Raw genomic sequence first — 25,000 nt, 5'->3', positions numbered from 1 at the left:
GTGTTTATTGATTGCAGGTATATTGAGTAGGTGTTTATTGATTAGTGATTGCAGGTATATTGAGTAGGTGTTTATTGATTGCAGGTATATTGAGTAGGTGTTTATTGATTGCAGGTATATTGAGTAGGTGTTTATTGATTATTGGTTGCAGGTATATTGAGTAGGTGTTTATTGATTGCAGGTATATTGAGTAGGTGTTTATTGATTATTGATTGCAGGTATATTGAGTAGGTGTTTATTGATTATTGATTGTGGGTATATTGAGTAGGTGTTTATTGATTATTGGTTGCAGGTATATTGAGTAGGTGTTTATTGATTGCAGGTATATTGAGTAGGTGTTTATTGATTATTGGTTGCAGGTATATTGAGTAGGTGTTTATTGATTGCAGGCATATTGAGTAGGTGTTTATTGGTTGCAGGTATATTGAGTAGGTGTTTATTGATTATTAATTGTGGGTATATTGAGTAGGTGTTTATTGATTATTGATTGCTGGTATATTGAGTAGGTGTTTATTGATTGCAGGTATATTGAGTAGGTGTTTATTGGTTGCAGGTATATTGAGTAGGTGTTTATTGATTGCAGGTATATTGAGTAGTTGTTTATTGATTGCAGGTATATTGAGTAGGTGTTTATTGATTATTGATTGCAGGTATATTGAGTAGGTGTTTATTGATTATTGATTGCAGGTATATTGAGTAGGTGTTTATTGATTATTGGTTGCAGGTATATTGAGTAGGTGTTTATTGATTATTGGTTGCAGGTATATTGAGTAGGTGTTTATTGGTTGCAGGTATATTGAGTCGGTGTTTATTGATTGCAGGTATATTGAGTCGGTGTTTATTGATTATTGATTGCAGGTATATTGAGGAGGTGTTTATTGATTGCAGGTATATTAAGGAGGTGTTTATTGATTATTGATTGCAGGTATATTGAGTAGGTGTTTATTGATTATTGATTGCAGGTATATTGAGGAGGTGTTCATTGGTTGCAGGTATATTGAGTAGGTGTTTATTGATTATTGATTGCAGGTATATTGAGAAGGTGTTTATTGATTGCAGGTATATTGAGTAGGTGTTTATTGATTGCAGGTATATTGAGTAGGTGTTTATTGATTGCAGGTATATTGAGTAGGTGTTTATTGATTGCAGGTATATTGAGTAGGTGTTTATTGATTATTGGCTGCAGGTATATTGAGTAGGTGTTTATTGATTATTGGTTGCAGGTATATTGAGTAGGTGTTTATTGATTGCAGGTATATTGAGTAGGTGTTTATTGATTATTGATTGCAGGTATATTGAGTAGGTGTTTATTGATTATTGATTGTGGGTATATTGAGTAGGTATTTATTGATTATTGGTTGCAGGTATATTGAGTAGGTGTTTATTGATTGCAGGTATATTGAGTAGGTGTTTATTGATTATTGGTTGCAGGTATATTGAGTAGGTGTTTATTGATTGCAGGTATATTGAGTAGGTGTTTATTGGTTGCAGGTATATTGAGTAGGTGTTTATTGATTATTAATTGTGGGTATATTGAGTAGGTGTTTATTGATTATTGATTGCTGGTATATTGAGTAGGTGTTTATTGATTGCAGGTATATTGAGTAGGTGTTTATTGGTTGCTGGTATATTGAGTAGGTGTTTATTGATTGCAGGTATATTGAGTAGGTGTTTATTGGTTGCAGGTATATTGAGTAGGTGTTTATTGATTATTGATTGCGGGTATATTGAGTAGGTGTTTATTGATTATTGATTGCTGGTATATTGAGTAGGTGTTTATTGATTGCAGGTATATTGAGTAGGTGTTTATTGGTTGCAGGTATATTGAGTAGGTGTTTATTGGTTGCAGGTATATTGAGTAGGTGTTTATTGATTGCAGGTATATTGAGTAGGTGTTTATTGATTGCAGGTATATTGAGTAGGTGTTTATTGATTATTGATTGCGGGTATATTGAGTAGGTGTTTATTGATTATTGATTGCTGGTATATTGAGTAGGTGTTCATTGATTGCAGGTATATTGAGTAGGTGTTTATTGGTTGCAGGTATATTGAGTAGGTGTTTATTGGTTGCAGGTATATTGAGTAGGTGTTTATTGGTTGCAGGTATATTGAGTAGGTGTTTATTGGTTGCAGGTATATTGAGTAGGTGTTTATTGGTTGCAGGTATATTGAGTAGGTGTTTATTGGTTGCAGGTATATTGAGTAGGTGTTTATTGATTATTGGTTGCAGGCATATTGAGTAGGTGTTTATTGATTATTGGTTGCAGGTATATTGAGTAGGTGTTTATTGATTATTGGTTGCAGGTATATTGAGTAGGTGTTTATTGGTTGCAGGTATATTGAGTCGGTGTTTATTGATTGCAGGTATATTGAGTCGGTGTTTATTGATTATTGATTGCAGGTATATTGAGGAGGTGTTTATTGATTGCAGGTATATTAAGGAGGTGTTTATTGATTATTGATTGCAGGTATATTGAGTAGGTGTTTATTGATTATTGATTGCAGGTATATTGAGAAGGTGTTTATTGATTGCAGGTATATTGAGTAGGTGTTTATTGATTATTGATTGCAGGTATATTGAGTAGGTGTTTATTGATTATTGGCTGCAGGTATATTGAGTAGGTGTTTATTGATTATTGGTTGCAGGTATATTGAGTAGGTGTTTATTGATTGCAGGTATATTGAGTAGGTGTTTATTGATTATTGATTGCAGGTATATTGAGTAGGTGTTTATTGATTATTGATTGCGGGTATATTGAGTAGGTGTTTATTGATTATTGGTTGCAGGTATATTGAGTAGGTGTTTATTGATTGCAGGTATATTGAGTAGGTGTTTATTGGTTGCAGGTATATTGAGTAGGTGTTTATTGATTATTAATTGTGGGTATATTGAGTAGGTGTTTATTGGTTGCAGGTATATTGAGTAGGTGTTTATTGATTGCAGGTATATTGAGTAGGTGTTTATTGATTGCAGGTATATTGAGTAGGTGTTTATTGGTTGCAGGTATGTTGAGTAGGTGTTTATTGATTGCAGGTATATTGAGTAGGTGTTTATTGGTTGCAGGTATATTAAATAGGTGTTTATTGATTATTGATTGCAGGTATATTGAGTAGGTGTTTATTGATTATTGATTGCTGGTATATTGAGTAGGTGTTTATTGATTGCAGGTATATTGAGTAGGTGTTTATTGATTATTGGTTGCAGGTATATTGAGTAGGTGTTTATTGGTTGCAGGTATATTGAGTAGGTGTTTATTGATTGCAGGTATATTGAGTAGGTGTTTATTGATTATTGATTGCGGGTATATTGAGTAGGTGTTTATTGATTATTGATTGCTGGTATATTGAGTAGGTGTTTATTGATTATTGATTGCTGGTATATTGAGTAGGTGTTTATTGATTGCAGGTATATTGAGTAGGTGTTTATTGGTTGCAGGTATATTGAGTAGGTGTTTATTGGTTGCAGGTATATTGAGTAGGTGTTTATTGGTTGCAGGTATATTGAGTAGGTGTTTATTGATTATTGGTTGCAGGTATATTGAGTAGGTGTTTATTGATTATTGGTTGCAGGTATATTGAGTAGGTGTTTATTGATTATTGGTTGCAGGTATATTGAGTAGGTGTTTATTGATTATTGGTTGCAGGTATATTGAGTAGGTGTTTATTGATTATTGGTTGCAGGTATATTGAGTAGGTGTTTATTGGTTGCAGGTATATTGAGTCGGTGTTTATTGATTGCAGGTATATTGAGTCGGTGTTTATTGATTATTGATTGCAGGTATATTGAGGAGGTGTTTATTGATTGCAGGTATATTACGGAGGTGTTTATTGATTATTGATTGCAGGTATATTGAGTAGGTGTTTATTGATTATTGATTGCAGGTATATTGAGGAGGTGTTCATTGGTTGCAGGTATATTGAGTAGGTGTTTATTGATTATTGATTGCAGGTATATTGAGAAGGTGTTTATTGATTGCAGGTATATTGAGTAGGTGTTTATTGATTGCAGGTATATTGAGTAGGTGTTTATTGATTATTGATTGCAGGTATATTGAGTAGGTGTTTATTGATTAGTGATCGCAGGTATATTGAGTAGGTGTTTATTGAGTGCAGGTATATTGAGTAGGTGTTTATTGATTATTGATTGCAGGTTTATTGAGTGCAGGTATATTGAGTAGGTGTTTATTGAGTGCAGGTATATTGAGTAGGTGTTTATTGATTATTGATTGCAGGTATATTGAGTAGGTGTTTATTGATTAGTGATCGCAGGTATATTGAGTAGGTGTTTATTGAGTGCAGGTATATTGAGTAGTTGATTATTGATTGCAGGTTTATTGAGTGCAGGTATATTGAGTAGGTGTTTATTGAGTGCAGGTATATTGAGTAGGTGTTTATTGATTATTGATTGCAGGTATATTGAGTAGGTGTTTATTGATTAGTGATCGCAGGTATATTGAGTAGGTGTTTATTAATTAGTGATTGCAGGTATATTGAGTAGGTGTTTATTTATTGCAGGTATATTGAGTAGGTGTTTATTGAGTGCAGGTATATTGAGTAGGTGTTTATTGAGTGCAGGTATATTGAGTAGGTGTTTATTGATTATTGAGTGCAGGTATATTGAGTAGGTGTTTATTGATTATTGATTGCAGGTATATTGAGTAGGTGTTTATTGATTATTGATTGCAGGTATATTGAGTAGGTGTTTATTTATTGCAGGTATATTGAGTAGGTGTTTATTGATTAGTGATCGCAGGTATATTGAGTAGGTGTTTATTGAGTGCAGGTATATTGAGTAGTTGATTATTGATTGCAGGTTTATTGAGTGCAGGTATATTGAGTAGGTGTTTATTGAGTGCAGGTATATTGAGTAGGTGTTTATTGATTATTGATTGCAGGTATATTGAGTAGGTGTTTATTGATTAGTGATCGCAGGTATATTGAGTAGGTGTTTATTAATTAGTGATTGCAGGTATATTGAGTAGGTGTTTATTTATTGCAGGTATATTGAGTAGGTGTTTATTGAGTGCAGGTATATTGAGTAGGTGTTTATTGAGTGCAGGTATATTGAGTAGGTGTTTATTGATTATTGATTGCAGGTATATTGAGTAGGTGTTTATTGAGTGCAGGTATATTGAGAAGGTGTTTATTGATTATTGATTGCAGGTATATTGAGTAGGTGTTTATTTATTGCAGGTATATTGAGAAGGTGTTTATTGATTATTGATTGCAGGTATATTGAGTACATGTGTGACATGATGGCAGAGGAGCCCATAATACCCCACAGCAAGCCCATAATGCTGCGCTCCATCATCATGACCCCTGTGCCACTCTTCAACAAGCAGAGGAACGGCTGCAGGCCCTTCTGTGAGGTCTACGTAGGAGACGAGCGAGTCGCCACCACCTCCCAGGAATACGACAGGATGAGGTGAGTCACATGATCTTCACTCTTTTTTAGCTGAGAGATGATGGTTTGGATAGTCTGGATTTTCTAATACAGTGATGATGATGAAAGAGTGTGTGTGTGTTTGTGTGTACAGGGATTTTAAGATGGAGGATGGCAGGGCTGAGATTCCCCTCAACGTGTTGGTGCAGGGAGACGTGCTGGTTGTCATCTACCACGCTCGCGCCACACTCGGAGGACGCCTGCAGGCCAAGGTATACACACACACACACACACATACACACACACAGTCTCGTCTCCAGAGTGGTGTTATTGTAGGAAGTGTGTGTGTGGTGTGTTAATGTATATTTGTGTGTGTGTGTGGTGTAGATGGCCTCTATGAAGATGTTCCAGATCCAGTTCCACACCGGATTTGTTCCACGCAATGCCACAACCGTCAAATTCGCCAAGTGAGTGAGGGATAAAAACTGATCTTACATCATACACGTGTGTGTGTGTGTGTGTGTGTGTGTGTTTGTTTACTGTAATAGAAATTATTACAAAATACAGAATAAATAATTCAACATTATAATGTTTAATAAATGGTGTGTGTGTTCACACAGGTATGACCTGGACGCATGTGACATCCAGGAGAAATACCCTGACCTGTTCCAGGTGAATCTGGATGTGGAGGTGGAGCCTCGTGATCGCCCCGCACACAAGAATCCACCCTGGGAGAACTTCTCCACTAAAGGCCTCAATCCCAAGATCCTGTTCTCCAGCAGAGATGAGCAGCAGGAGATCCTGGCCAAGTTTGGTGAGAGAATCAGCATCCTCCAGAGTGTTTCAGCAGGTCTTGTGCACATTGCTGGACCATGTGTTGAGATTCTCAGAAGATCAGGACGTCACGTGTGCTTGCAGTAAGGGTCAAATCTGATTGGACCAAAACCGTGTATATATTTGTTTTCCATTTGTGTTCCCATAGGGAAACCAGAACTTCCTCGGCAGCCCGGTTCTACAGCGTTCTACGACTCGGGCTGTGTGGAGCCAGATCATTCTCCTGAAGAACAGCACACTGAGTCTCCATCACCTCCCAACACCAGCACAGACTCCAACGCTAACAACTTCTTCCAGACGCTGGACTGGGAGGGTACGCTGCTCTCGTCTCACACCTTTCATCTCACTGATCTCCCTCCACATCTTATCACTATTAATGCTTTTTATCTCACTGATCATCTAACACCAATCCCATCCCACCTCACTGGTCAGTTCATCCTGCTTTGATGTTCCAGCTTCTTCTAGCCTTTTGTTTGACGTCATGTTTTTTTTTATTTTCCTGTAACCTTTCTGTTGGTCAGACATGGGCAGGTCACACCATCACTCTGACATGGTGTCTGGACCAATGGACGAGCAGGACGACCTGAGCATCGGCGGCGAATCGGGCGAGGAGTCCGTCTCCTACTCCACCCCTGCAGAGGGAGCCCTTTCCCGCGATGCCAGCGAACCCCTGTTTGAGGCCCACTTCACCACCTCTGACCCTCAGCCTGACACTGAGGACCTACTGGGCCTGCACTCTGACCCCTGCCCTCCCACCGTTACCACGGATACAGGAATGAAGAGTTGCTCCAGTAACAGTGATTTGCTGAATGACCTGTTTGGCTCCGCCCCAGGCCCCTCCCATACCGGGGACACAGAGGACCTGTTCTTTAGTAACGCGTCTAGCCAGACTACAGCTGCCTCGTCTGCCCCCACTTCTACTGCCTCCACAGGTACGACACTATATTGCACGTTGTGTAGTAATCCTTCAATCAGTGCCACAAGTTCTTTATGATGTTCTCCCTCCCTTCTTCTTCCCCTCCCTCCCTCCCTCCCTTCTTCCCCTCCCTCCCTCCCTCCCTTCTTCTTCCCCTCCCTCCCTCCCTCCCTTCTTCCCCCCCTCCCTCCCTCCCTCCCTTCTTCCCCTCCCTCCCTCCCTCCCTTCTTCCCCTCCCTCCCTCCCTCCCTTCTTCCCCTCCCTCCCTCCCTCCCTTCTTCCCCTCCCTCCCTCCCTCCCTTCTTCCCCTCCCTCCCTCCCTCCCTTCTTCCCCTCCCTCCCTCCCTCCCTTCTTCTTCCCCTCCCTCCCTCCCTCCCTTCTTCCCCTCCCTCCCTCCCTCCCTTCTTCTTCCCCTCCCTCCCTTCTTCTTCCCCTCCCTCCCTTCTTCTTCCCCTCCCTCCCTCCCTCCCTTCTTCCCCTCCCTCCCTTCTTCCCCTCCCTCCCTCCCTCCCTTCTTCCCCTCCCTCCCTCCCTCCCTTCTTCTTCCCCTCCCTCCCTCCCTCCCTTCTTCTTCCCCTCCCTCCCTTCTTCTTCCCCTCCCTCCCTTCTTCTTCCCCTCCCTCCCTTCTTCTTCCCCTCCCTCCCTTCTTCTTCCCCTCCCTCCCTTCTTCTTCCCCTCCCTCCCTCCCTCCCTTCTTCCCCTCCCTCCCTCCCTTCTTCTTCCCCTCCCTCCCTCCCTTCTTCTTCCCCTCCCTCCCTCCCTTCTTCTTCCCCTCCCTCCCTCCCTTCTTCTTCCCCTCCCTCCCTCCCTTCTTCTTCCCCTCCCTCCCTCCCTTCTTCTTCCCCTCCCTCCCTCCCTTCTTCTTCTTCCCTCCCTCCCTCCCTTCTTCTTCTTCCCTCCCTCCCTCCCTTCTTCTTCTTCCCTCCCTCCCTCCCTTCTTCTTCCCTCCCTCCCTCCCTTCTTCTTCCCTCCCTCCCTCCCTTCTTCTTCTTCCCTCCCTCCCTCCCTTCTTCTTCTTCTTCCCCCCCTCCCCCTCTGGACAGTGGATGACCTGTTTGACCCGTTTGGTGTGGGGTCAGGGGTCACGGCTGGATCAGGCCTGTTTGATGACCTGCTAAGTTCAGAGAGCAGCGGCTTTAAAGCTCCACCTCCTGCCACCAACTCCAGTCTCTTCAACCTCAGTAAGACCCAACCTTCCTTTGTAATCACGCCAGCACCTCTCAGTCACATGACCTCCTCCTAAAGCCTGATTGGCTAAGCTGATTCCTGTTGATTTGGGTTGTGTGTGTAGTTAATTAGACTTGATCTTAATGCTAATTGGTGTAATTGAATAGATAAGCTAACAGGGGATGTGCCCAAGATGACCTCATCAGCGAGTCAGCCTGATTTACTGGGTGGTTGGGAGAGCTGGACCTCTGGGACCTCCAGCACTGCTGCTAGCATGTCTGCTAAAGCTAATAAACCTGCTTTCTCTGGTAACCAATCAGCTGATCAATCACAAAATTGGTGCAGCTGGAGTTTGGTGTTTAGTGATTGTGTGTGTGTGTGTGTGTGTGTTAGCTCCAGGTGTGTCCTCACCCTTCTCAAAGGCAAAGTCTCAGAGCTTTGACCCCTTCGCTGATCTCGGTAACTTGGGCTCCACTCTGCCAGGTCAGAATCACCTACACAAACACACACAAATAAAGAAATATCTGTATTTAAGTGTGTGTGTGTGTTTTAGGCTCTGGATTTAAAGCAGCACCCCCTACTGGACCATCAAAGATGCAGCAGCAAGCCTCATCTCGAACCTCTAATAAACCCTGGGCACCTCCAAGCTCTGCCCCCAAACCCAACACTACCCAATCAGCAAAGCCCAACTACAGCCTAAACTTTAGTGTGATTGGAGGACGAGAAGAGCGAGGGATCAGGGGGCCGGGATTCGGTAAACACACACACCACAAAAGCTCTCTCTTATGCACACAACTACACAGGGAGACTATGATGCAGCGTGTGTGTGTGTATGTGTGTGTTCTCAGGTCCGAAGCCCAAAGTGAAGGAGGATGATTTTGAGGATTTGTTATGTACTCAGGGATTCGGGTCGAGACCGGATAGAAAGGGAGGAGCTCGCACCATCGCTGAGATGAGGAGACAGGAACTGAGTAGAGATATGGATCCTCTCAAACTACAGGTACACACACACACAGGTTCCTCCACCAGGCTTTAAGCAGTGGCCCAAGTGTGTGTACATGACAGTGCTGTGTGTGTGTTAGATTTTGGACTGGATCGAGGGGAAGGAGAGGAACATCCGTGCTCTGCTCTCCACGTTACACATGGTGCTGTGGGAGGGAGAGACGCGCTGGAAACCCCCCAGCATGGCCGACCTGCTCACACCTGACCAGGTGAAGAAGTTCTACAGGAAGGCAGCACTCATCGTCCATCCTGACAAGGTCTCTCCCCCACACACACACACACACACACACACACAGTAATGTATTAATGTCATTGCTTTCACACTTAGAACTTAGAACTAGATTTAGATCAGAAAACTGATTGGCTTTTTCTCCTCACAACTTCACACCCAATTGGTCGAGAGTTTTTTTTTTAATGATCTCAGAGATGATGTGGATGAAGGTCAATGAAGGTCTTTACTGCTGATCTGATTAAAAATGTGCTGGCAATTGAGGAGGAAACCAAGTGTGAAAGCAAAGAACAGGACAGGGGTGTTCCAGCGTTCCTCACTGACCCCGCGCTGTTCCTCACTGACCCCGCGCTGTTCCTCACTGACCCCGCGCTGTTCCTCACTGACCCCGCGCTGTTCCTCACTGACCCCGCGCTGTTCCTCACTGACCCCGCGCTGTTCCTCACTGACCCCGCGCTGTTCCTCACTGACCCCGCGCTGTTCCTCACTGACCCCGCGCGGTTGTTGTTGTTGTTGTTATCCAGGCTGCGGGGAAGCCGTACGAGCAGTACGCCAAGATGATCTTCATGGAGCTAAACGACGCCTGGTCCGAATTCGAGAACCAGGGATCTAAAGCGATGTTCTGAGCGACGGCCCCAAACACTTCTCTCTCTCTCTCGGAGAAAGCAGTGAGGGGTGATGGAGTGATTGATGGAAACCTGCTGGAGAGAAAGAAGGAGCTGAATAAACACACACCTCTAAACCCAACATGCCTTTATACAGCCAGAGAGACGGACTGAGGAATGGACCTGTCTGTCTCTCAGTGAAAGGACACACAGTTGGACGAGGAGATTCTCATCCGCTCTCACACCGTGTGTGTGTGTGTGTGTGTGTGTGTGTGTGTGTGTAATGGCGAAGGGAACAAAAGCGAGAGAAAAAATGTCACTTGATTTTTGTGTTGTTTTTTTTTTTTTTATCTTATATCTCTGTCGTCTCTTTCTGGTATTTGTTACTCGTTACTTATCACCGATCAGCATATCACGTGTGTGTGTGTGTGTGTGTGTGTGTGTGTGTGTGTCGCTCTGAATGAGGTGCAGCGTCTCGGTGTTGTCCTATTTATTGTACGTGAGGCTGCACGCAGGCTGCTGATTTCACACCTGAGGAGAGAAATGACGAGTGTGTGTGTCACTAAAATCCATTCCAAAGCATCTTCACATGTGAATGTGCTTTATATAAAGTTCTTATTATCAGCTGCAGTGGACCGAGCTCTTTACCTCCTTCATCCTCCTTTTATTCACTTGTTTTTTTCCTCCTCGTTTGTCAGACGCACAGACTGAAGTGCTGAAAAGAACAAAACCAGGGCTGTGGGTAAAATGATCAGAACTTGTGATCGACTCCACTGTGTTTCCTACAGTAAATGTGGATTACCAGCCATCTGTGTGTCCTTCACCCATCACACCTCACATCCTGCTGCCTCCCTCATCTTCCTCGCCTTTCCTTCTGTCCTGTAAAAGACCAAATGTAAAATATGAACCTGTGTGTGTGTGTGTGTGTGTGTGTGTGTGTGTGTGTGTGTGAGAGAAAATGAAGGTTGATCACTTTTTTTTTTTTTTACTCATTTTTGAACCCATTTCTATCAGAAGACTGTTGGTTGTGTGTGTGTGTGCGCGCATGGAGAGAAGGCGGTGGTGATGCTGAGGGACGTGTTCAGGACGTGTAGAGATGTGTGATTGACGGTGTTAAACAGGGAGCACTAAACCAGCAGGAACACACCTGGAACATCTGGCAGCATCAGGCCACACATCTTCAAATGAACATTGAGCAGCGAATAAAAAAAAAAAAAAAAGCCTCGTCGTCTAGTCACATGCCTTTCACACGTTTTCTCACGTCACACACCACAGTTACCGATGGAAACTTTTTTTTTTTTGGAGACATGAAGGTTGAGCTCCGTCCTCCTCACTTTAGTATTTTGCACTATTTATACCAAATCGGATCAATCACAGGGAGAAGTAGACGTCATCGGACTCCACCTCGGACTCAGTGACGTCTACTCTATGATTGGCATTAAAGCAAAAAAAGAAGTGTTCCGCACGTCTGGTCGTCTAGACGCCGTTCTTACAGCAGAGACGAGGTCGATTCGTTCGTTATTAATTCGTGCTTCAGTCTAAAAACCCTCTAAGTGAGTGCGAGCGAGGATCTCGAAGGACACTAAACACCGTTTCAGTATGAAATGAGAACGTGGTTATTGAGCTTCCTGCTGGTTCGAGTCGCTCACAGACGCAGGTCACGTGATCGTGTTCGAAATGCAGGAGGAGGAGGAGGATTTCACTCAGTGCTCATCAGTGTGCTGTTCTTCATTATCTGTCCATCATGTGGAGGAACTGAACTCTGTAAAGTAATGCTCTATTTTGGTAAAAGAAATGCCTCTTGATTCTTTTTGTTAATTTCCAGAGATGTTAAAGTCCTTCAGGGCATCAGATCTTTTCATTTCCTGTTATTTTCTTAAATCAGTCTGACTACAGAGTGCTGTACATGATCCGCCTGCTCTTCTTCTTTTGGACTGAATAAAAAATTAACCACAATCAAACCCAGAGCTCAGACTGACGCCTCATTTCTTTAAGAAAAATAACCCACCTGGACCCGCAGTGTGGTGGTTTTCCTCCGTCACGTGTTCATAAACATGACGTTTGATATCTGGTTCTCACCTGCTGGTCTCTTGGTCCTGCTCATCTCCCAGCTTCCAGAACACTGGTTCCTTCTGTGCAGATGTTTCTCCTCCACATCACTATCTACACACAGATAAATGTGTTTATAATCTAACTGCATCTCACACACACACACACGTTCCAGCACTACACACTGCAGGAAGGCTGCCTCAGGTCCGTCACCCTTCATATTAAACTCTGTAACACACACCGACTCATAAAATGTGCTGGAATCAGAACCTCATCTCTCGCTTTTAAGTGTGATATTCAGAACAAACCTGTGCTCATGTACGTCTTGATGTCTGTGAATAAGAAGAAATTCCAAAAATGGGTGAAATTTTTTTTTTACTTTTTCTGCTTTTCCCCAAATTCACAATGATGAACTTTTTTACCTGAAGACACACTAAATGCTTCGTCACCCTAACTTCATTTTTGGATTAAACTTTTGACATTTTCAGATTTTTACCAAAATCACTGAGATTCTAAAGGGGGCAAGACATACACAGGGGTGCACTTACTTTTACTCTAACACACTCCAACACACTCCAAAGATGAGATCTGACATCAAATTCACAGCATTTTTAACATTGAACTATGTGGATTTGGAGTCTCAGATCTCAGCTCAGGAGAGTGATGGAGCCAAACTAAGTACATTTTTGTGTAGACCTTCTCTGATCTACATTATGAACTTGAAGAATTTTCCTATAAAAAGTTCATCACTCTCTAAAGCTGAGATCTGACGCTCTATGATCAGCATTTTCTGCATTAAAACTGTTTTTTTTTTTTGCAATTATCTGGAACTTAAAACTCCAGGTCTCAGCTTTGGTGTGTGATATTCAGACCAAACCTGCACTCCTGCATGTCTTGATCTCAAGGATAATCAAGGAGGTTCTACACCAGACCTTTACTGGTCACTGCCCTGCTGTTAGAGCTGTGGGCATTAGTGATTCTTCAGATACAGGAGCATTACTGAGAATAGTGATGAGGTCGATGATCTACAGTTTTTTGGTTTATATCTTTCACACCAACTACCTTTCACACCAACAACCTTCATGGATCTGACTTTGTGTCCAGGAGCATCAAAGGGAAACCCCTACTGGTTTTTCTTCAAATTCACATTGTAGGTCAGTGGCGTCCAGACATACACAGAAATGTACTGTATCACACTTCGAAGCTGAGATCTGAGGTGTTTATTTCCCACTAATAACAGTCCTACTAATACACCTTCACATTTATACAAATCACACACACTCACTATAATCACACACACGCACAAACATCACACACTCACTCGCTATAATCACACACACGCACAAACATCACACACTCACTCGCTATAATCACACACACGCACAAACATCACACACTCACTCGCTATAATCACACACACGCACAAACATCACACACTCACTCGCTATAATCACACACACGCACAAACATCACACACTCACTCGCTATAATCACACACACGCACAAACATCACACACTCACTATAATCACACACACGCACAAACATCACACACTCACTATAATCACACACACGCACAAACATCACACACTCACTATAATCACACACTCGCAAACTAACTATAAATCACACACACTATAATCACACACTCACAAACATCACACACTCACTATAATCACACACAAACTTACTATAAATCACAAACTCACTATAATCACACACTTACAAACTCGCAACATCACACACTCGCAAACATTACACACTCGCTATAATCACACACTCACTATAATCACAAACATACAAACATTACACACTCACTATGATCACACACAAAAATTACACACTCACTATAATCACTAGGGGTGGCACGGTTCACAAAACCCATGGTTCGGTTCGTATCACGGTTTTAGGGTCACGGTTTTCGGTTCTGTTCGGTTCTTGTTATTTTTTCTTTTAATCTTCAACACTCCAGAAATTTCCTTCAGCATTTGATATATAGCTTATTAGCTTTATTAAGCACATTATTGGGAGCATCTCTGAGTAAAAGCTAGGTAAGATTTTGATACAGCAAGAGAGAAGACACTGATGATGACATGCTTTTCCTTTATTTAGCAAAAAAAAAAAAAGGGTCGGCGAGAGGGAATATTAAACCGCGGCTCGAGCACATTCATCAGCTGACGAAATCCTTCACACTCATTCACGCTGCACGGTTGCATATCTTTTGCTATAAACATCCCCAATGCATTAGTTATGGCTATTGCCCTGTCCGACTGATCACTGAGAGGCTGCTTAAATGCTGCGGACATATTGGCGTGATGTCTTCTCAAATGAACTGTTATATTAGAAGTGTTTCCATTAGCATATTGAATGCATTTTGCACAATGCTTGCACACAGTCGCAGTTCTATCTACTGTTTTATTTCCGTTGTCATCGTAAGTAACATTAAAAATGTTCCCACACACCGGTTTTGAACGATGCGGGCGCATCCGCCAACTCCGTGCAGCCTTCATTCTCCTCCACCTGCCATTTCTGCAGCACTCCTTACTCAACTTTTACCATTTATAAGTATGTTCACACGAAACTGTCTGAGGCGAAACTGAGCACGGGGCTACACTGCGCATGCGTCGAACCAAACCGAACCGAGACAAGCGAACCAAACGGTTTGGGTGTTTTTCGATGTACCGTGCCACCCCTAATAATCACACACTCGCAAACATCACACACTCGCAAACATCACACACTCACTACAATCACACACTCACTACAATCACATAATCACACACTCACTACAATCACACACTCACTACAATCACACACTCACTACAATCACACACTCGCAAACATCACACACTCGCAAACATCACACACTCGCAAACATCACACACTCGCAAACATCACACACACGCACAAACATCACACACAAACTCACTATAATCACACACACGCACAAACATCACACACTCACTCACTATAATCACATACTCGCAAACATCACACACTCGCAAACATCACACACTCACTATAATCACACACTCACTATAATCACACACTCACTATAATCACACACTCACTATAATCACACACTCGCAAACATCACACACTCGCAAACATCACACACTCGCAAACATCACACACTCACTATAATCACACACTCGCAAACATCACACACTCACTATAATCACATACTCGCAAACATCACACACCTGCAAACATCACACACTCACTATAATCACATAATCACACACTCACTATACTCACACACTCGCAAACATCACACACTCACTATACTCACACACTCGCAAACATCACACACTCGCAAACATTACACACTCGCAAACAACATCACACACTCGCAAACATCACACACTCGCAAACATCACACACTCGCTATAATCACACACTCGCAAACATCACACACTCGCAAACATCACACACTCGCAAACATCACACACTCGCAAACATCACACACTCGCAAACATCACACACTCACTATAATCACACACTCACTATAATCACACACTCACTATAATCACACACTCACTATAATCACACACTCACTATAATCACACACTCGCAAACATCACACACTCGCAAACATCACACACTCGCAAACATCACACACTCGCAAACATCACACACTCGCAAACATCACACACCTGCAAACATCACACACCTGCAAACATCACACACTCACTATAATCACATCACACACTCACTATAATCACACACTCACTATAATCACACACTCGCAAACATCACACACTCGCAAACATCACACACTCGCAAACATCACACACTCGCAAACATCACACACTCGCAAACATCACACACCTGCAAACATCACACACTCACTATAATCACACACTCACTATAATCACACACTCGCAAACATCACACACTCGCTATAATCACACACTCGCTATAATCACACACTCGCTATAATCACACACCACACACTCGCAAACATCACACCACACACTCGCAAACATCACACCACACACTCGCAAACATCACACCACACACTCGCAAACATCACACCACACACTCGCAAACATCACACCACACACTCGCAAACATCACACACTCACTATAATCACACACTCACTATAATCACACACTCACTATAATCACACACTCACTATAATCACACACTCACTATAATCACACACTCGCAAACATCACACACTCGCAAACATCACACACTCGCAATCACACCACACACTCGCAAATATCACACACTCGCAAACATCACACACCTGCAAACATCACACACTCACTATAATCACAATCACACACTCACTATACTCACACACTCGCAAACATCACACACTCGCAAACATCACACACTCGCAAACATCACACACCTGCAAACATCACACACTCACTATAATCACACACTCACTATAATCACACACTCGCAAACATCACACACTCGCAATCACACCACACACTCGCAAATATCACACACCTGCAAACATCACACACTCACTATAATCACAATCACACACTCACTATACTCACACACTCGCAAACATCACACACTCGCAAACATCACACACCTGCATCACACACTCACTATAATCACACACACACTATAATCACACACTCACTATAATCACACACTCACTATAATCACACACTCGCAAACATCACACACTCGCAACATCACACACTCGCAAACATCACACACTCGCAAACATCACACACCTGCAAACATCACACACCTGCAAACATCACACACCTGCAAACATCACACACTCACTATAATCACATCACACACTCACTATAATCACACACTCACTATAATCACACACTCGCAAACATCACACACTCGCAAACATCACACACTCGCAAACATCACACACTCGCAAACATCACACACTCGCAAACATCACACACTCGCAAACATCACACACTCGCAAACATCACACACCTGCAAACATCACACACTCACTATAATCACAATCACACACTCACTATACTCACACACTCGCAAACATCACACACTCGCTATAATCACACACTCGCTATAATCACACACTCGCTATAATCACACACTCGCTATAATCACACACTCGCTATAATCACACACTCACTATAATCACAATCACACACTCACTATACTCACACACTCGCAAACATCACACACTCGCTATAATCACACACTCGCTATAATCACACACTCGCTATAATCACACACTCGCTATAATCACACACTCGCTATAATCACACACTCGCTATAATCACACACTCGCTATAATCACACACCACACACTCGCAAACATCACACCACACACTCGCAAACATCACACCACACACTCGCAAACATCACACCACACACTCGCAAACATCACACCACACACTCGCAAACATCACACACTCACTATAATCACACACTCACTATAATCACACACTCACTATAATCACACACTCACTATAATCACACACTCACTATAATCACACACTCGCAAACATCACACACTCGCAAACATCACACACTCGCAAACATCACACACTCGCAATCACACCACACACTCGCAAATATCACACACTCGCAAACATCACACACCTGCAAACATCACACACTCACTATAATCACAATCACACACTCACTATACTCACACACTCGCAAACATCACACACTCGCAAACATCACACACTCGCAAACATCACACACCTGCAAACATCACACACTCACTATAATCACACACTCACTATAATCACACACTCGCAAACATCACACACTCGCAATCACACCACACACTCGCAATCACACCACACACTCGCAAATATCACACACTCGCAAACATCACACACCTGCAAACATCACACACCTGCAAACATCACACACTCACTATAATCACAATCACACACTCACTATACTCACACACTCGCAAACATCACACACTCGCAAACATCACACACTCGCAAACATCACACACTCGCAAACATCACACACCTGCAAACATCACACACTCACTATAATCACAATCACACACTCACTATACTCACAATCACACACTCGCTATAATCACACACTCGCTATAATCACACACTCGCTATAATCACACACTCGCAAACATCACACCACACACTCGCAAACATCACACCACACACTCGCAAACATCACACCACACACTCGCAAACATCACACCACACACTATAATCACACACTCACTATAATCACACACTCGCAAACATCACACACTCGCAAACATCACACACTCGCAAACATCACACACTCGCAAACATCACACACTCGCAAACATCACACACTCGCAAACATCACACCACACACTCGCAAATATCACACACTCGCAAACATCACACACCTGCAAACATCACACACTCACTATAATCACAATCACACACTCACTATACTCACACACTCGCAAACATCACACACTCACTATAATCACACACTCACTATAATCACATAATCACACACTCACTATAAACACACACTCGCAAACATCACACACCTGCAAACATCACACACTCACTATAATCACATAATCACTCACTCACTATACTCACACACTCGCAAACATCACACACTCGCAAACATCACACACTCGCAAACATCACACCACACACTCGCAAACACCACACACTCGCAAATATCACACACTCGCAAACATCACACACTCACTATAATCACAATCACACACTCACTATACTCACACACTCGCAAACATCACACACTCACTATAATCACACACTCACTATAATCACATAATCACACACTCACTATAATCACACACTCGCAAACATCACACACCTGCAAACATCACACACTCACTATAATCACATAATCACTCACTCACTATACTCACACACTCGCAAACATCACACACTCACTATAAATCACACACTCGCAAATATCACACACTCGCAAACATCACACACTCGCAAACATCACACACTCGCAAACATCACACACTCGCAAACATCACACACTCGCAAACATCACACACTCGCAAACATCACACACTCGCTATAATCACACACTCGCTATAATCACACACTCGCTATAATCACACACTCGCTATAATCACACACTCGCTATAATCACACACTCGCTATAATCACACACTCGCTATAATCACACACTCGCTATAATCACACACTCACTATAATCACATAATCACTCACTCACTATACTCACACACTCGCAAACATCACACACTCACTATAAATCACATACTCGCAAACATCACACACTCGCTATAATCACACACTCGCTATAATCACACACTCGCTATAATCACACACTCGCTATAATCACACACTCGCTATAATCACACACTGGCAAACATCACACACTGGCAAACATCACACACTGGCAAACATCACACACTGGCAAACATCACACACTGGCAAACATCACACACTCGCAATCATCACACACTCGCAATCACACCACACACTCGCAATCACACCACACACTCGCAATCACACCACACACTCGCAATCACACCACACACTCGCAATCACACCACACACTCGCAATCACACCACACACTCGCAAACATCACACACTCGCAAACATCACACACTCGCAATCACACCACACACTCGCAAACATCACACACTCGCAAACATCACACACTCACTATAATCACACACTCACTATAATCACACACTCACTATAATCACACACACGCACAAACTTACTATAATCACACACACGCACAAACATCACACACTCACTCACTATAATCACATAATCACACACTCACTATACTCACATAATCAGACACCCACTATACTCACACACTCGCAAACATCACACACTCACTATAAATCACACACTCGCAAACATCACACACTCGCAAACATCACACACTCGCAAACATCACACACTCGCAAACATCACACACTCGCAAACATCACACACTCGCAACATCACACACTCGCAACATCACACACTCGCAAACATCACACACTCGCAAACATCACACACTCGCAAACATCACACACTCACTATAATCACACACGCTCACTATAATCACACACGCTCACTATAATCACACACACCTGCAAACATCACACACCTGCAAACATCACACACCTGCAAACATCACACACCTGCAAACATCACACACCTGCAAACATCACACACTCACTATAATCACACACTCACTATAATCACATAATCACACACTCACTATAATCACATACTCGCAAACATCACACACTCACTAGCAAACATCACACACTCACTAGCAAACATCACACACTCACTAGCAAACATCACACACTCACTAGCAAACATCACACACTCACTAGCAAACATCACACACTCACTAGCAAACATCACACACTCACTATAATCACTATAATCAATCACACACTCACTATAATCACACACTCGCAAACATCACACACTCACTATAATCACACACAAACATTACACACTCACTATAATCACACACTCACTATAATCACTATAATCACACACTAGCTACAATCACACACTCGCAAACATTACACACTCGCTATAATCACACACTCGCTATAATCACACACTCACAAACATTACACACTCACTATAATCACACACTCACTATAATCACACACTCACTATAATCACACACTCGCAAACATTACACACTCACTATAATCACACACTCGCAAACATCACACACTCGCAAACATCACACACTCGCAAACATCACACACTCACTATAATCACACACTCACTATAATCACACACTCACTATAATCACACACTCACTATAATCACACACTCACTATAATCACACACTCACTATAATCACATAATCACACACTCACTATAATCACACACTCACTATAATCACATACTCGCAAACATCACACACTCACTAGCAAACATCACACACTCACTAGCAAACATCACACACTCACTATAATCATTATAATCAATCACACACTCACTATAATCACACACTCGCAAACATCACACACTCACTATAATCACACACAAACATTACACACTCACTATAATCACACACTCGCAAACATCACACACTCACTATAATCACTATAATCACACACTCACTATAATCACACACTCACAAACATCACACACTCACTATAATCACACACTCACTATAATCACTATAATCACACACTCACTATAATCACTATAATCACACACTCGCTACAATCACACACTCGCAAACATTACACACTCGCTATAATCACACACTCGCTATAATCACACAATCGCTATAATCACACACTCACAAACATTACACACTCACTATAATCACACACTCACTATAATCACACACTCGCAAACATTACACACTCACTATAATCACACACTCACTATAATCACACACTCGCAAACATCACACACTCACTATAATCACAATCACACACTCACTATACTCACACACTCGCAAACATCACACACTCGCAAACATCACACACTCGCAAACATCACACACTCGCAAACATCACACACTCACTATAATCACACACTCACTATAATCACATAATCACACACTCACTATAATCACACACTCGCAAACATCACACACCTGCAAACATCACACACTCACTATAATCACATAATCACTCACTCACTATACTCACACACTCGCAAACATCACACACTCGCTATAATCACACACTCGCTATAATCACACACTCGCTATAATCACACACTCGCAAACATCACACACTCGCAATCACACCACACACTCGCAAACATCACACACTCGCAAACATCACACACTCACTATAATCACACACACGCACAAACTCACTATAATCACACACACGCACAAACATCACACACTCACTCACTATAATCACACACTCGCAAACATCACACACTCGCAAACATCACACACTCGCAAACATCACACACTCACTATAATCACATACTCGCAAACATCACACACCTGCAAACATCACACACTCGCAAACATCACACACTCACTATAAATCAGATACTCGCAAACATCACACACTCGCAAACATCACACACTCACTATAAATCAGATACTCGCAATCACACCACACACTCGCAAACATCACACACTCGCAAACATCACACACTCGCAAACATCACACACACTCGCAAACATCACACACTCGCTATAATCACACACTCGCTATAATCACACACTCGCAAACATCACACACTCGCAAACATCACACACTCGCAAACATCACACACTCGCAAACATCACACACTCGCAAACATCACACACTCGCAAACATCACACACTCGCAAACATCACACACTCACTATAATCACACACACTCACTATAATCACACACACTCACTATAATCACACACACTCACTATAATCACACACTCACTATAATCACACACACCTGCAAACATCACACACCTGCAAACATCACACACCTGCAAACATCACACACCTGCAAACATCACACACTCACTATAATCACACACTCACTATAATCACATAATCACACACTCACTATAATCACACACTCACTATAATCACATACTCGCAAACATCACACACTCACTAGCAAACATCACACACTCACTATAATCACTATAATCAATCACACACTCACTATAATCACACACGCAAACATCACACACTCACTATAATCATACACTCACTATAATCACTATAATCACACACTCACTATAATCACTATAATCACACACCCACTATAATCACTATAATCACACACTCACTATATTCACACTCACAAACATTACACACTCACTATAATCACACACTCACTATAATCACACACTCACTATAATCACTATAATCACACACTCACTATAATCACACACTCACAAACATTACACACTCACTATAATCACACACTCACTATAATCACTATAATCACACACTCGCAAACATTACACACTCGCTATAATCACACACTCACTATAATCACATACTCGCAAACATCACACACTCACTAGCAAACATCACACACTCACTATAATCACTATAATCAATCACACACTCACTATAATCACACACGCAAACATCACACACTCACTATAATCACACACAAACATGACACACTCACTATAATCACACACTCGCAAACATCACACACTCACTATAATCACACACTCACTATAATCACTATAATCACACACTCACTATAATCACTATAATCACACACCCACTATAATCACTATAATCACACACTCACTATATTCACACTCACAAACATTACACACTCACTATAATCACACACTCACTATAATCACACACTCACTATAATCACTATAATCACACACTCACTATAATCACACACTCACAAACATTACACACTCACTATAATCACACACTCACTATAATCACTATAATCAATCACACACTCACTATAATCACACACGCAAACATCACACACTCACTATAATCACACACAAACATGACACACTCACTATAATCACACACTCGCAAACATCACACACTCACTATAATCACACACGCAAACATCACACACTCACTATAATCACACACAAACATGACACACTCACTATAATCACACACTCGCAAACATCACACACTCACTATAATCAATCACACACTCGCAAACATCACACACTCACTATAATCAATCACACACTCGCAAACATCACACACTCGCTATAATCACACACTCGCAAACATCACACACTCGCAAACATCACACACTCGCAAACATCACACACTCACTATAATCAATCACACACTCGCAAACATCACACACTCGCAAACATCACACACTCGCAAACATCACACACTCGCAAACATCACACACTCGCAAACATCACACACTCGCAAACATCACACACTGACTATAATCACACACACTCACTATAATCACACACACTCACTATAATCACACACACACACTATAATCACACACACACACTATAATCACACACACACACTATAATCACACACACACTATAATCACACACACACTATAATCACACACACACTATAATCACACACTCACTATAATCACACACTCGCAAACATCACACACTCGCAAACATCACACACTCGCAAACATCACACACTCGCAAACATCACACACTCGCAAACATCACACACTCGCAAACATCACACACTCGCAAACATCACACACTCACTATAATCACACATTTGAAAACATCACACACTCACTATAATCATACATTTACTATATTCACACACTCGCAATAATCACACACTCACTATAATCACACACTCGCAAACATCACACACTCGTCGCAAACATCACACACTCGTCGCAAACATCACACACTCACTATAATCACACACTCGCAAACATCACACACTCGCTATAATCACACACTCGCTATAATCACACACTCGCTATAATCACACACTCGCTATAATCACACACTCGCTATAATCACACACTCGCTATAATCACACACTCGCTATAATCACACACTCGCAAACATCACACACTCGCTGTCATCACACACTCGCTGTCATCACACACTCGCTGTCATCACACACTCGCTGTCATCACACACTCGCTGTCATCACACACTCGCTGTCATCACACACTCGCTGTCATCACACACTCGCTGTCATCACACACTCGCTGTCATCACACACTCGCTGTCATCACACACTCGCTGTCATCACACACTCGCTGTCATCACACACTCGCTGTCATCACACACTCGCTGTTATCACACACTCGCTGTTATCACACACTCGCTGTTATCACACACTCGCTGTTATCACACACTCGCTGTTATCACACACTCGCTATTATCATACACTCGCTATTATCACACATTTGCTGTTATCACACACTCGCTATTATCACACACTCGCAAACATTACACACTCACTATA

The 25,000-nt window shown here is 42.2% G+C and overlaps 1 protein-coding gene and 2 long non-coding RNA genes across 4 annotated transcripts in view; 1 reads left to right on the top strand and 2 right to left on the bottom strand.

Moving 5' to 3' along the window:
* The window catches only part of gak (cyclin G associated kinase), a 28,113-nt gene extending 16,010 nt beyond the window's left edge, over positions 1-12,103 (top strand). The window contains exons 16-28 of one of the 2 annotated variants that reach the window (XM_083527187.1): positions 5,231-5,425; positions 5,538-5,655; positions 5,771-5,850; positions 6,004-6,197; positions 6,366-6,530; positions 6,739-7,149; positions 8,179-8,316; positions 8,470-8,610; positions 8,696-8,785; positions 8,856-9,056; positions 9,151-9,302; positions 9,385-9,561; positions 10,058-12,103. In XM_083527187.1, coding sequence (XP_083383313.1) covers positions 5,231-5,425; positions 5,538-5,655; positions 5,771-5,850; positions 6,004-6,197; positions 6,366-6,530; positions 6,739-7,149; positions 8,179-8,316; positions 8,470-8,610; positions 8,696-8,785; positions 8,856-9,056; positions 9,151-9,302; positions 9,385-9,561; positions 10,058-10,159 — 2,164 coding nt within the window. In that variant the 3' untranslated portion in view covers positions 10,160-12,103. The remainder of the gene's footprint in view (positions 1-5,230; positions 5,426-5,537; positions 5,656-5,770; positions 5,851-6,003; positions 6,198-6,365; positions 6,531-6,738; positions 7,150-8,178; positions 8,317-8,469; positions 8,611-8,695; positions 8,786-8,855; positions 9,057-9,150; positions 9,303-9,384; positions 9,562-10,057) is intronic. The other variant, XM_083527188.1, reaches the window with a different exon arrangement.
* On the bottom strand, positions 9,697-10,107 carry LOC310718464. Its single transcript, XR_014531168.1, has 2 exons — positions 9,980-10,107; positions 9,697-9,863 (listed from the first exon to the last, which is right to left on the bottom strand). It is a non-coding gene; the product is annotated as an uncharacterized lncRNA (long non-coding RNA).
* LOC310718459 overlaps positions 10,941-25,000 on the bottom strand; it is a 15,790-nt gene continuing 1,730 nt past the window's right edge. Inside the window, exons 2-3 of the long non-coding RNA XR_014531163.1 lie at positions 12,218-12,301; positions 10,941-11,017 (exon numbers count right to left, since the gene is read on the bottom strand). This is a non-coding gene — a long non-coding RNA (uncharacterized lncRNA). The remainder of the gene's footprint in view (positions 11,018-12,217; positions 12,302-25,000) is intronic.

This window comes from Silurus aristotelis (genome assembly GCF_946808225.1).
Source record: "Silurus aristotelis genome assembly, chromosome: 23".
Taxonomy (NCBI): Eukaryota; Metazoa; Chordata; class Actinopteri; order Siluriformes; family Siluridae; genus Silurus; species Silurus aristotelis.
The sequence above is the reverse complement of the archived record's forward strand: the minus strand, read 5'-3'. Positions and strand labels throughout refer to the sequence as shown.